This window comes from Colobus angolensis, unplaced genomic scaffold (genome assembly GCF_000951035.1).
Source record: "Colobus angolensis palliatus isolate OR3802 unplaced genomic scaffold, Cang.pa_1.0 Scaffold355, whole genome shotgun sequence".
In the NCBI taxonomy this organism is placed as follows: Eukaryota; Metazoa; Chordata; class Mammalia; order Primates; family Cercopithecidae; genus Colobus; species Colobus angolensis.
In genome coordinates, this window is record NW_012116877.1 from 1,363,419 (window position 1) to 1,376,504 (window position 13,086).

The following is a 13,086-nucleotide window of genomic DNA, read 5'->3' on the forward strand; positions in this document are numbered from 1 at the left end:
TCCACTGTTCCCTCCTGTCCCTTCAGGCCTTAGTTTTCTTCCTAGGAGGAAGCTGGTAACTGTTGTCACCTTGCCCCCATGTGTCTTTTCAGAGATGCTTTGTTCACTTACCGGTAGCTGCACACTGCTCCATGCTCTCCCTTGTTTTTTTTTTCCACAGAGAGAATGTTATACAAACTGTTCTGCACTTTTCTTTACTCGTTTAACAGTGTATCTTGTAGATCATCCCATGCCAATATGTAGGGAGTTTCCTCATTCTTATGGCCGCTCAGTGTTCTTTTGCACAACTGTACCATAATTTAGTTAACCAGTCTCCCATTGGTGGCCATTTTGGTTATTTCCATTCTTTTGCTATTAAACAGAGGCACTGCAGCCAGTAACCTTCTATATATGTCAATTCTGGCGGGTGCCAGTAAAAGTGCAGGCTAAGTGCCTATGGGTGGCTGGGTCAACCATCTGCATCTCTTTTTTTTTTTTTTTTTTTTTTGCGGTGGGGACAAAGTCTCTGCCACCCAGGCTGGAGTGCAATGGTGCAATCTCGGCTCACTGCAACCTCCACATCCTGGGTTCAAGCGATTCTCCTGCGCCTCAGACTCCCGAGTAGCTGGGATTACAGGTGTCTGCCACCATGCCCGGCTAACTTTTTGTATTTTTAGTAGAGATGAAGTTTTACCATGTTGACCAGGCTGGTCTCAAATTCCTGACCTCAAGTGTTGGGATTACAGGTGTGAGCCACGGCGCCCAGCCCAGACATCCGCATCTCTCAGGGCTTTCACGCCTAGAGGCATTCCACGGCCAGGGAAGGGATGCCCTACCCCATTACCAGTGCCTGTATTTTCCAACTTTATTGCTCTTTGACAGTCTGATAGGTAGAAAGCAGTATTTCAGAATATTTTACATTCATATTTCCTAGTGTGGGGGAGGTTAAGTTCCTTTTCAGATATTTAAGAGCCATTTATATTTTCCTTTCTGTAAATTTTTTCATTCATACTCTTTGCCCATTTTTCTGTCAGATGATTGATCCGTTTCTTATTTCTGCATGCTTTTCAGCTTTGAGGAAAATGAGCCCTTTGTGTGGAATATGAGTGGCAGATATCCCCTAGTTTGTTGTTTAGCTCTTGACTTTGCTTATGGTGCTTTTTACCATGCAAGAGTGCTTGATTTTTGTAGAGTTGAATATTTCAGTCTTTTCTGTGTGCCTTCTGGATTTGTTTCATTTTCAAAAGGCTTTTGACTCTCTGAAATTATTATTTTTTAATTATTATTATTTTTTTTAGAGACAGTCTCGCTCTGTTGCCCAGGGTGGAGTGCAGTGGTGTGCAGTGGTGTGATCATAGCTCACTGTAGCCTCGAACTCCTAGGCTCAAACAATTCTCCCACCTCATCTTCGCAAGTAGCTGAGACCACAAGTGCACGACTGGCTAATTTTCAGGTTTTTTTTTTTTTTTTTTTTTTGTAGAGACAGAGTCTTTCTGTGTTGCCCAGGCTGGTCTTAAACTCTTGGCCTCAAGCAGTACTCTTGCTTTAGCCTCCCAAAGTGTTGGGATTACAGGCATGAGCCACCATTCTCAGCCCTAAGATGGTTTTGTCAATCCTTTCATTTTTTATTTTTTATTTTTTTTCTGAAATAGAGTCTCTCTCTGTTGCCCAGGCTGGAGTGCAGTGATCTCGGCTCACTGCAGCCTCCACTCCTGGGTTCGAGCGATTCTTCTGCCTTAGCCTCCTCAGTAGATGAGATTACAGGTGCTTGCCACCACGCCCTACTAATTTTTTTTGTATTTAGTAGAGACGAGGGTTTGCCATGTTGGCCAAGCTGGTCAAACTCCTGCCCTCAGGGGATCTGCCTGCCTCAGCATCCCTAAGTGCTGGGATTATAGGTGTGAGCCACCTCACCCGGCCATGGTTTTTTAAAATACTGAAATCTTTGATCCAGCTGTAATTTTTCTTGTTGTAAAGTGTGAGATAGGGATCCACATTAGTTTTTTTTTGAGAGCGCTCTACAGCTGTCCCAGCAACTTAATAACTGCTTGTTTCCCCACAAGTTTGAGAGGCTACTTTTAGTGTATCCTAAATTTGTATATGTATTTGGGTTTACTTTTGAACTTTCTGTTCTGTTTAATTGTTCTGTTCACGTACTGTAGCCATATACTGTTTTAATCATTATGGCTTTATAATATGTTTTAACATGTGGTGAGGTTGACTCCTACTGTTTACCCTCCCTGCCCTCCACGCCTGCTTCCAGAATTTTCCTGACTCTTCCTGCTTGTTTATTTTTCCATATGAACTTTCAAATCAGCTTGTTTAGCTTCAAAAAAAATTATGTGTACATATTTAATTGGATTGTGTACATTTATAAAGTAACTTAGACATCATTAATCTCTTTATGTTGTCTCCTATCCAGAATTTACTATGCTCTGCCATTTGTCCAGGGCTTCTTTTTGTCCCTCAGTAACACTCCCAATTTTTCTTCCTGTTGCTGTTGTTTATCTCCTAGGAAGTTTATTCTTGGTGTTTTCTATTTTGTGATGCTCTTGTAAATGGAGTCTTTCATCCTGGTTTCTACCTGTTTATTGCCTATAAATGTTGATTTCTGTTATGTTAATTTTGTTTGTTTTTTGTTTTGGTTTGTTTTGTTTTGGAGACAGAGACTTGCTACGTTGCCCAGGCTGGGGTACAGTGGCATGATCTCGGCTCATGGCAACCTTTGCCTCCTGGGTTCAAGCAGTTCTCCTGCCTCAGCCTCCCGAGTAGCTGGGACTATAAGCGCCTGCCACCACACCTGGCTAATTTTTTGTATTTTAGTAGAGATGGGGTTTCACTGTATTGCCCAGGCTGGTCTCAAACTCCTGAGCTCAGGCAATCCACCCGCCTTGGCCTCCCAAAGTGCTAGGATTACAGGCGTGCCCGGCCAGTCTGTTATATTAATTTTGAACCCAACTATCTTACTAAAGTCTTTACTGGTTGTTATAGTTTCTCAGTTGAGCTTCTTGGGCTTTCCAACTCAGCACTCATATTATTGGCAACAAATGGATAGTTTATCTCTTCCTTTCTGATTTTAATACCTCTTGTTTATTTTTGTTGTCCAGAGCTTGCAGGGCAATGTGAGGAATAATAATAACAACAGTAAAATGGATATCCTTTTCTCATTTAAGAAGGTATCAGTTTATTTCTGTTTTAGTGAGATTTTTGTTTAAGTAAGCTGGATATTGAGTTTTATCATATGCCTCTTTAGTGTCTGTGGAGATGATCAGATGACTTTTCCCTTTGATCTGCTAATCATCTCTTCTGGTCACCTTCTCTTCCTATCACCTCTTGACTCCCACCAGGCCAGGAGCTCTTGATTACAGGGTGCAGGGGTAGAGCCTGAGTCCCCATTGCCTAGTGCCAGGCTATTTTGAAAGAACAAATGGATGAATGACCTTAGTGGGAGGGTTTACTCAATTCCAGGGCCAGGCCCCCAGAGGCCATGTGATGCTGGGTTTACTCACCTCCCACAGCATTTCACTTCCTCCAGGGGCATGGAGGTAGGGGGAGGCTAGTCTCAGCTCCCAGACTGGGCTTGCAGGAGGGACCAGCAGTGGTATACTTCAATGCTCACTAAGCCCTTGGCCTGGCCCTCACTGGGAACTGGTGCCTCAGAGGGAATTGGCCCTGCCCTGGGTCTTGCAGAGGGCAGTGGGGAGGAGGTACGAGACACAGCACCAATCATGCCACTGGCCATTCTCGTGGCAGTGGCCAAGGCTGTGTGTTGGGGTGTGGGGTGGTACCAACCCCAGAGATCATGGAGGGTTTCCTAGAGAAGAAAACGTGAGCTGGATGCTGGGATAGCACAGGGGAAAGGTTGAGGAGGTTCAGGCAGAGAGAAGAGCCTGTGTGTTCAGAGACCTGGCAGTACCTGGCCTTGCTTAGCCCATGGAGCACAGGGGAGGAAGCTCCAGGACAGAACTTGAATCTATGGCTTGAGATAGCCATGCAGGCTGCTGGTGAGGGGACCTCTCCTCAGCAGCCTTGCCTCTGACCTGTGCCTGTCTGTCTATTCTAGCTCTGGACAGTCAGGCCAGTCAGGCCTCCGCTGGCAGGAACCATGGCAGAGGCTGGGGATGCTGCGCTGTCGGTGGCCGAGTGGCTGCAGGCATTGCACCTGGAGCAGTACACGGGGCTCTTTGAGCAGCATGGTCTGGTGTGGGCCACTGAGTGCCAAGGTCTCAGTGACGCCCGCCTGATGGACATGGGCATGCTACTCCCTGGCCACCGCCGCCGCATCCTGGCTGGCCTGCTCCGTGCCCATACCCCACCAGCCCCTGCACCCCGCCCCACCCCACGGCCTGTGCCCATGAAGCGCCACATCTTCCGCTCACCACCTGCACCCGCCACTCCACCCGAGCCGCTGCCCACCGCTACAGAGGATGAGGGGCTCCCCACTGCCCCACCCATCCCACCCCGGAGGAGCTGCCTTCCGCCCACCTGCTTCACCACTCCGTCCACAGCTGCCCCAGACCCTGTGCTGCCCCCACTGCCGGCTAAGCGGCATTTGGCAGAGCTGAGTGTTCCACCCGTGCCGCCCCGCACCGGACCCCCCTGCCTGCTGTTGAGGTGAGTAGATGCCACCCAGGGTGGGAGGCACACAAGCAGAGGATCCCAGAGGGTAGATGGAGTTTGTGGCCTTTGGTGCTGGGGTAAGAAAGGCGCTTCGGAATGCCAGGGGAACAGCGTGTGCAAAGCTTGGAGGATGGGAGAGCTGCCCGGTGACTCGGGAGGAGGGGAGAGCTGTCCAGGTACTCAGCGCAGTGCCTGGGCTGCTGGGCGTGTGCCAGTGAGGCCTCCAGGTTTCTGTCTGGGGTGGCTGGGTGGACAGTCATGCCATCACTGATCCAGAGACCCCAGGACAGAAGTGAATTTGAGAGGAAGTCGAGTTCAGCTTGGGGCCTGGCAAGTGTGAGATACTGCCAGGGTGCATTTGGACATCAAGAGGCAACATGTGGAGGAAACGGAAAGCTGTGGGGTGGGGTTGGGGGTGAGGGGACTGCCCAGGTCCTGGTGCTGTGCTCTTTCACACCCTTTCTCCTTCTCCCACTGCCAAATGTCACCAAATCCTGGGACACTCTCAGGCCTCATCTGGCATGCCCTCCCTCCTCAGAACTGTTTCCCCTCCGGGGCTTCTGGTACCCTGTGTTTTCTTGAGTTTCCCCTGTCTCCTGTGGATGTTCCATGTTAATCTCCTTCACAGACGCCCTCCCTTCCTGCCATCTGCTGGGGTGCCCGGCTGTCAGGGAGCATCCGCAGACAGGGTAGATATGTGTTTGGGGTAAGGGAGATTTGGTGGAACACTTGGGCGAAGTCAGGCTAATCTTGGAAGGCTTCTTGGAGGAGGAAGGGGTGTGTGGAGAGAGGTCTCCTGGTCCCTGTTTGTTTATTGCTGGGCACTCTGCTGGGCTCTGTGCTTCCATGGTCTCCATGATCCCTGCAGCAGACCTTCTGGGAGATTTGTGTGCTGGCTTCATGCAGGACATGAACGAATCAGAGGGAGAGCAGGGAGGGGGCCCTGGCTGGATCGATACCAAGGACATACTCAGGGGGCCTTATGGGGAGGGTCTGGGAGATTCTTCCCACCCAGGGAGGAGCATTAAGTCAGGGGGCCTTGAAGACCAAGCTAGTGCTGTGGTGTTTTGAGGGTTGATTGGTGGAAGCACAAAAAGACTACATGCTCTTCCTGGGTTCACACAACTGGTAACAGGTATAGGGTCTCTCCAGGAACCTGGAGGGAAGCTCAGATAGACGTTTCCTGGTGCCCTTGCGCCCTCTAGTGACCGTGCTTCTGCCTGCAGGAGCGTTTTCTGTTCCAACCCCATTAGCTTCCGGGAAAGAGAGAGAGAGAGAGACAGAGAGAGAGAGAGAGAGGGGATAGAGGAGAGAAGAGGATAGAGGAGAGAAAGTCTGTCTGTCTGTCTCTGGGGTTGGAAGTGGGTGAACAAAGGGAAGAAGCAGGGCCCTGGCCAGGTCCCCTCTCAGGCCCTTCCTGTGATTCCCGGACAGGCAGTGGAGGCCTGGGTTCCTGCTTGGGAGGCAGGATGCCTGGGTCGGGCCCAGCTAGCTTTGTGACTCTGATGAGAACCTACTCCTCTGGGCCTGTTTCCCCATCAGGTGCCCTCTGTGGTCCTCCACAGCCTTCTGGGCCCTCCTGGCACTGACATCTGAGTTCAGGAGGCTAGCTGGGTAGGAGGAAGTTCTGTCCACACCCCAGGGCCCCAGGGTACCAGCCCCTACTCTCAGAGCCTGTCTGAACGTAGCCATTTAGGCCACATGAAGGGGAGGCCGGTCCCCATGGTCAGGAAGAGGTCTGGCCCCTTGTAGTTCGAGTACCCAAAATCTGTTCTGTGCTAAGAGAATTGGAAGAAATTATTTCCTGCAATTTGGGACTATTCCTTACAACAGCAGAGTATGGTAGCAGGTAAGCTACCAAGCCTGGCTTCCTATGTCCTGGGGTCTTTGGCAGTTGGAGTCATGGGCATCTGCAGTCCTCAGCTTTGTACACACTCAACTCAGAGAGTGTACGGTCTTCAAAGCCCTGTGGTAGGAAAAACTCACAGCAGATAGAGCCTCATGTGTGTATACCAGGCCAAGACTGGGTACTGTAGTGATCGGGGTGGGGGCCAATACGGAGCCTGACTGGCCACCATGTCCCTTCTCAGTCCCTTCCTGTGACCCCCAGCTCCATGGCATGTAGAAGAACACTGCTCTTGCCCACTCCCACCTTGTGGGAGTTCCACCACAGTGTCTTATGACATGGCCTTCCCACCCCTGCTTGCAACCCCTTGTGATGGGGAACTCACTCTCTCAACCTTAGGGCCTTTCACACAAGGTCATGTGGTGGCTGAGGCCGGTCATCTCCAGGCTCCCCAGTGGAGTTTGGGGGTGGATGCGTGTGCGTGTATGTACTCTCAGGGTCTTGAGTCAGTGTGAGGCATGTCTGGGCCAGTCTGTGTGTGCACCCATACGGATGGGTGTGGGCGGTAGTGCAAGCTGTCAGGGTGGTAGAATGTCTGTGCATTTACACAGACAGGTTCTGAGAGTGTGTGCTACTAGGATGTAGAAGCATGTAAGGATTTGTGCAGTTTCAGTGGTGACATGGAGTGGTGTGTATGTGAGTCTATTGGGACCTTCGTGCTCACATTACTGCTGTGGTGGGGACCCCAACAGTGTGTGAGTACATCTGTGGGTGTGCACGTGCTGTTTGAGCAGTACATGGCATTTGTGTTATTTGTGCACTGTCAGGCTTGAGCCAGTGTGTGCACGTGTGTGTACATGTGCTGCCAAGAGGGTGAGCCCATTAGGATGGCAGCTCCACTAGGGCCAGGATCCTAGTCGACTTTGTTGGCTGCAGAATCCCCAACATCTAAAACAGTAGTGGGTGCCTAATAGGCCCTTGGGAAGTATATCGTGTGGGTGAGTCAATGAATGCCAACGTGAGCTTGTGTACTGGCATGTGCTGAGCTTGGGGTGCATGTGGGTAAACATGCATGTGACTCAGCACCCAGTGAGTGCCCTCAGCACAGCTGGGCCATAGGGCCCTGAGCTCACTGCCCCAGCTCCCTGTCCCCCATCCTACGACCCAACCTATGTCATCCCAGATGTTTTAGGAAGGGAGAGGTCTTCAGAGGAGACAGGTGGGAAGAACGAGGCTACAATAGGGTCTAAGCCACAGACCAAGGTTTAGGCAAATCAGAAACAAGCAAGGATGGAGTTTCCCCTGGCACAGCTCAGGACTCTCAGAACCAGTCTCATCATTCTGCCTGGCCTGGGGGGACTCTACATCACCCCCAGAGTCCGCACCCCCTGCCATTATTATTATCATCATTATTATTAATAGAGACTAGGTCTCGCTCTGTTGCCCAGGCTGGAGTGCAGTGGTGCCATGATAGCTCACTGTAGCCTCGAACTCCTGGGCTCAAGCAGTCCTCCCACCTCAGCCTCCCAAGTAGCTGGGACTACAAGTGTGTGCTACCCCACCTGGCTAATTGTTAAATCTTTTGTAAAGCCGAGGTCTCCCTTTGTTGCCCAGGCTGGTCTTGAACTCCTGGGCTCAAGCAATCCTCCTGCCTCAACCTCCCAAAGCACTGGGATTACAGGTGTGAGCCACCACACTCGGTCCCCTACCATTAATTTAAGCTCGTGGTGGGGAACTTGCTGAGGTTTCCAGAGATGCTGAGAAACTTGCCCAGAGTCACCCAGCCCGGCAGAGGGGAAGCCAGTGTCCAGACCCTGCCTCCTGGCTTCAGGTCAGGTCTACTCAGCTCTAAGTGCTGCAGACATGAGCCCTGTGAACTAGCTTCCCTGAGAGTGGCAGAGGGGTCATTTCTGATGTGAGGTTCCAGGGTCATGCCTCAGATCCCCTCCCAGCTTGCTCCGGCCTTTGGTGTCCCTCTCTGATACCTGGATGCCTGGAGGCACCTCAGGAAGTGGGAGTGTGGGCCCAGAAGGCAGCTACCCAGCTGGAGCCACACTATCAGGCTTCCCTCCTGTGCCCTTGACTGCCCCGCAGTCCAGCCAATCCCTGGTCTTCCTGGAGGCTGGTCACTTGTTGCCAGGCCAGAACTTGCACCCTTCAAAGAGCCTCTTTCCTAGCCTCTCTGTGTCTCCTTATGCGGGTGGAGTGGTGGAGAGGCCACTGCCAGGACTTGTCAGTCAGGACTTCCTGGGCATCCACCCTGTGAGGGCCTGCAAGACCAGTGGACACTGTCGGTTGTCTCATCCCAGCTTGGGTGGGGGTGCAGGCTGGGGGCGGGGAGGAAGTGTCTGCCCCGGGGGATTCTGGGTGACTTTTCGCTTTCTCAGTGTTTTCAGGAAGTGTGTGTGTTGGCCACGGCTATAGGGGGTGGGGGAGACAGAAAGCAGGAAGCCTCTAGGAGACCAGAGCTGGGTGCAGACATACACACACACATACACACAGACACACACACACACACACACACACACAGACACACACTCTCTCTCTCTCTCTCCTTTCTCCCCCCTCTCTCTCTCTTTCTCTGTCCTCTTCCCTCCTGGACAGATCCACAGTTATACACAGAAACACACACACACAACATAAAACTTAAAGACATAAATCACAGGTGCAAAGCCATACCTGGGCCCCAAACCCTCCAAGAGAACGCAGCCTCAGACCCACCCAGGGACCAGGGGCCAGGCTGTTTGGGAGACCAGCCCAGGCAGGACCCAGGCTTACACGGGCAGGTCCACGACATTCTTGGGCATACGCAGCCCGCCTGGCCAGAGCTGTGGGAGTCCTCAGCCCCAAGACCCAGCAGGCATCTGAGGGTAAGCGAGGGGCTGCTGTTGCTGTTGTTGCTGTCGGGCAGGTAGGAGGGAGGCCCTGGGAGGGCTGAAGTCCCAGTCTGTCACCTCTGGCCTGGTTTTCTGTGCTGCTCTCCTCCCCTTCTCTTTTTTTCTCTTAGAGTTTTGTCTTCTTTCACTTTCCCCACTTCTTCTCTTTTTCTCCTGCCTTTTCCTTTTCTCCCCTTGTCTCATCCCTCCCTCTCCCCTGGGCTTTCTAGGTCTCCACCTCCCCATATGCCTCTCCTGGGTCCACCAGGAGCCCACGGTGCCTGTTTTCTGGGCTTTTCTCAGACTCTACCCCACAGAATGCTTCTCTTTGGGGTTCTTGCCCCTTGGGGGCCTGGCGCTGATCGCCTTACTTCTCTGCTCCCAGCTCCCTGCACCCCTCTGGGGGTTCCCTCGGGGAGGCTTAGTTTGGCTTATTTCACTGTCAAGTTCAAGGGTGCTGTGATTCTGAACCTCCCACCCCCAGACCGGGGTGATGGGGAGATGGTGTGCTTCTTAGCCCATCTCCCCAGGACTGGTGCTGTAGTGGTGCTTATGGAGTGTGGGGGCTGGTCTCCCCTTTGCTCAGTTACCGTGGATTCCTAATGAACTCAACAATCCTGTGCTTGGGTTACTGGGGACGTAGACCTCTAACCAAGTCCTATCCACATACCTGGCGCTCTCTAACCCTGCCCTGTGCCCTTGGCTCATCTTTTCCATAGGGCCCAGCAGATACCTGCACCTGCTCTTTCTGCCAGGCCGGGCCTGGGCTGGACCCAGGAAGGGCTCAGTACTTCTGTGAGCTCCCTGAGGACTAAACTTCCTCCCGCTGCTGCCCTCAGGAGCCAGCACAGGGCCAGGCCTGGGAAGTGCTTAGAGCTGCCATGGGAAAGGGACCTCTGCCACCTCCTGCCCAGACAGCAGGGCTGGCCAGTGGGGAAGCTGAGTGTAGGTCTGGTGGTGGAAGGCCAAACAGGTTGTGTGGGCTTAGAGGAGGGAGCGGTTTGATTTGATGGACTTCCTGGAGGAGGAGGCATGTCCTGGGCACAATAGAGTTAATAATCCCAGGTCATTACGCGGAAAAAAAGCCCCCAGCAGAATGCTTGGCACATAGTGAGTGCTTAGCGAGTGGTAGCTGTTGTCCCAGGGAGAAGTGCTGAGAGCTGGGTGAAGGCGCAGTTGTGAGGATGGGCTCCAGTTTAACTGGGCGCTGCCGTGTGGAGAGGTTGGGGAGCTGCTGACCTTCTCCAGTGACGAGGATGCGAGTAGGGTGGTGGTCATTCAGTACACACTTACTGAAAGTCCCCTCTGTGCTGGGGACTGCTGGTGGCATGGAGAGGACTGGCCCTAGGGGCTCCCGGCTTGTGCAGAAGTTGAGAGAGGCAGGCTGTGGACATCCCATTCTAGCAAGTGAGACCCTAGGAAGGGCTGTCTATGCTGGGGGCTCGGCAGAAGTGAGCAGAGCAGAAGCAGGAGAGTGCTGGAGGGGATGACCTTTGAGTTCATGATGGAGGAGGAAGGACGAAGCCACAGAGGAAGCAGGAGGCATAGGACTGAGGCCTGGGCCCCTGAGAGTCCAGAGCATGATTGAGGAAGCGGGCAGCCAGGACAGTTTACCCCTGTGGAAAGGGGACATCAGGGTGGGACACAGATATCCCTAGATCACTGGGCCCGCAGCCCTGATAGTGAGAGTCCAGGGGCTGGGATTGGGCCAGGTCCTTCCAAGACCTGTGTGACATCTTGTGGGGAGGTGGTGACTGTAGGATGGGGTTAGGTCTGGGTCCTCAGTCCTCTGAGGCAGTTCAGTGAAGCACACATTGACTGATATGACTATATTGAGTGATCGGAATTGTGGGGAGCCCCAGGGAGGCCCCATATCAGCCTGAGATGTAAGGGGAGGCATGCAGTAGTGGGGAGGATGGATGTATGATTTGGGCTTTTTGTAGGAGGAGTAGGAGTTGGCCAGGCAGGGGAGGGTGTTCCAGGTAGAAGGAACAGGGTATCAAAGGCCTGTAAGTATGCATTGATAGACTGCAGCTCAGTCAAGGAGGGCTGGAGTGTGAGTATCAGGGTGAGTCCAGGGTCAACCTGAGATATGCAGACTGCTCCACTCTGTGGCCTTCCTTCTGTCACAGTGAGACCTGGTTCTTTCGGCCAGAGATTGGTGTAGACAGAAAGATAGGAAGGGTTGGGGGTGAAGCAGAAGGAGACAGCATCAGAGGCCGCTAAGGCTATGAAGCTGGTTCCTGGCTTAGCCTGTAGGGCCTGGGTCTCCTTCAAGTTGAAAAGGTTCTGCTGATGCCATGTGCAAGTGGCCCTCCTTTACTGAATTATCAGTAAGCCTGGAGACAGATTAGCGAGGAAACTGAGGCTCAGAAAGGAAGGGACTTACTCAAGGTCCCAAACCAATGAGTGGTTGAACTGGGTTCAAGCCCAGGTCCGCCTGGCTCCAAAGCCCTGTCTCTGGTTAATTGAGTAATTACATATCTCATTTGACCTGGGACAAATGTTTGGCCCTGGTCATGCCTGCTGCCCTGACATATTTGTTAATAGTGCCTCTTTTAACTCTTAGAAGTGTTTCTGGTTTATACAATGAACTATGTGGTCATGGGTAAGGGGAGGGTGACCGTGGGCAGGGCTGTGATGTGTTCCCTCTCAGATGGGTCCTGATACCTGGTGGCCCGTGGGAGGAGGCTGGCCTCAGAGAAACCTTGGGACCGTGGCATGACCTTGTTTGTTCGGCTGTGGTGCTGGGCTGCCAGGGTTCAAATCCCACCTGTGGCATCAAAAACAAATAACCCAACAGCCCTGTGCCTCAGTTTCCTCCTCTGTAAAGTGGATTCATGATGAGCCTTACCTTACAGAGCTCTGTGAGTAGATGAATGGAGAATCCATGCCAAGTGCTCAAAAAATGCTTGGGAACACACACACGTAGACATGCACAAACACAGTTAATGAATCCGGGTGTTTGTAAGTCCCTGCTGAGTGCTGGAGATACCCCAATGAGGATGGGAGGTCCATGGTCTGCCTCTCGACTTCTGCACAAGCTGCACCCTCCTCTTACCCATTCTGCATTCTGCATTCTGCATACCCGCCATGTCCCCTAACCCCCAGGCATGAGGTCTGCTGTGTGTATTTTCTCTGATTCTATAAAACAGATTTAAGCTGAGGGCCCAGGCTGGGGTGAACCAGCCCCTTAGCTGCCCGGGGTGCCTAGTCTCTTGGGAATAGTGGGTAAGCACATGGGTTCACATGCCCTTTGGGTAGAGGAGAGAAGACTGAAGGAGCAGGGAGTTGCGGTGCAGGGTGAGTGGGGAGCAGCTCTGTGGGAGAATCTTGGAGGTTGCCTAGAGGGGAGGCTGGCTGAGCTGCATTTTGAGGTGGAGGTGGGCTTCTGTGGGCTTTGGGAGGGAGAGGGCAGAAGAGGATGAAACTGTGTGAAGACTTGGAGGTGGTGCCATTGAGGACGTGGTCCAGTGGGTGACAAGTCAGTGGGTGACATCCAAGCCAGGCCTCAGCTGGACCTCGTGATCAGAACGGGGCCTACTCTTAGGGGTGCAAGCAGTGAGAGGCTGGGACTTGGGCTATGGTGGGGGCATTCTCTGGGCGCTGTTCTCGGTAGGGGGGTCACTGCCTTCTCCCTGGGGTTTTCCCACATGTTATGCCTTCCTGAAAGTACTTCTCCTTTCCTGGGCTCCGTCCTGACTCAGCAGTGCCCTGATACCCTGTGGTAAGCAGGCAGTCAGGGAGCAGCCAGGAGACTTCCTG

The 13,086-nt window shown here is 52.6% G+C and overlaps 1 protein-coding gene across 4 annotated transcripts in view; it reads left to right on the forward strand.

Moving 5' to 3' along the window:
* Nucleotides 1-13,086, forward strand: part of ARAP1 (ArfGAP with RhoGAP domain, ankyrin repeat and PH domain 1) — a 68,129-nt gene that overhangs the window by 21,567 nt on the left and 33,476 nt on the right. For 3 of the 4 annotated variants that reach the window (XM_011953057.1, XM_011953058.1, XM_011953059.1), the window contains exon 1: nt 8,816-9,315. Coding sequence is in view for 1 of the 4 variants with exons in the window: in XM_011953056.1 (XP_011808446.1) it covers nt 4,085-4,593 (509 nt within the window). In the remaining 3 variants the exon portion in view is untranslated. Of the gene's footprint in view, nt 1-4,042; nt 4,594-8,815; nt 9,316-13,086 lie in introns of those variants that run through there. The other variant, XM_011953056.1, reaches the window with a different exon arrangement.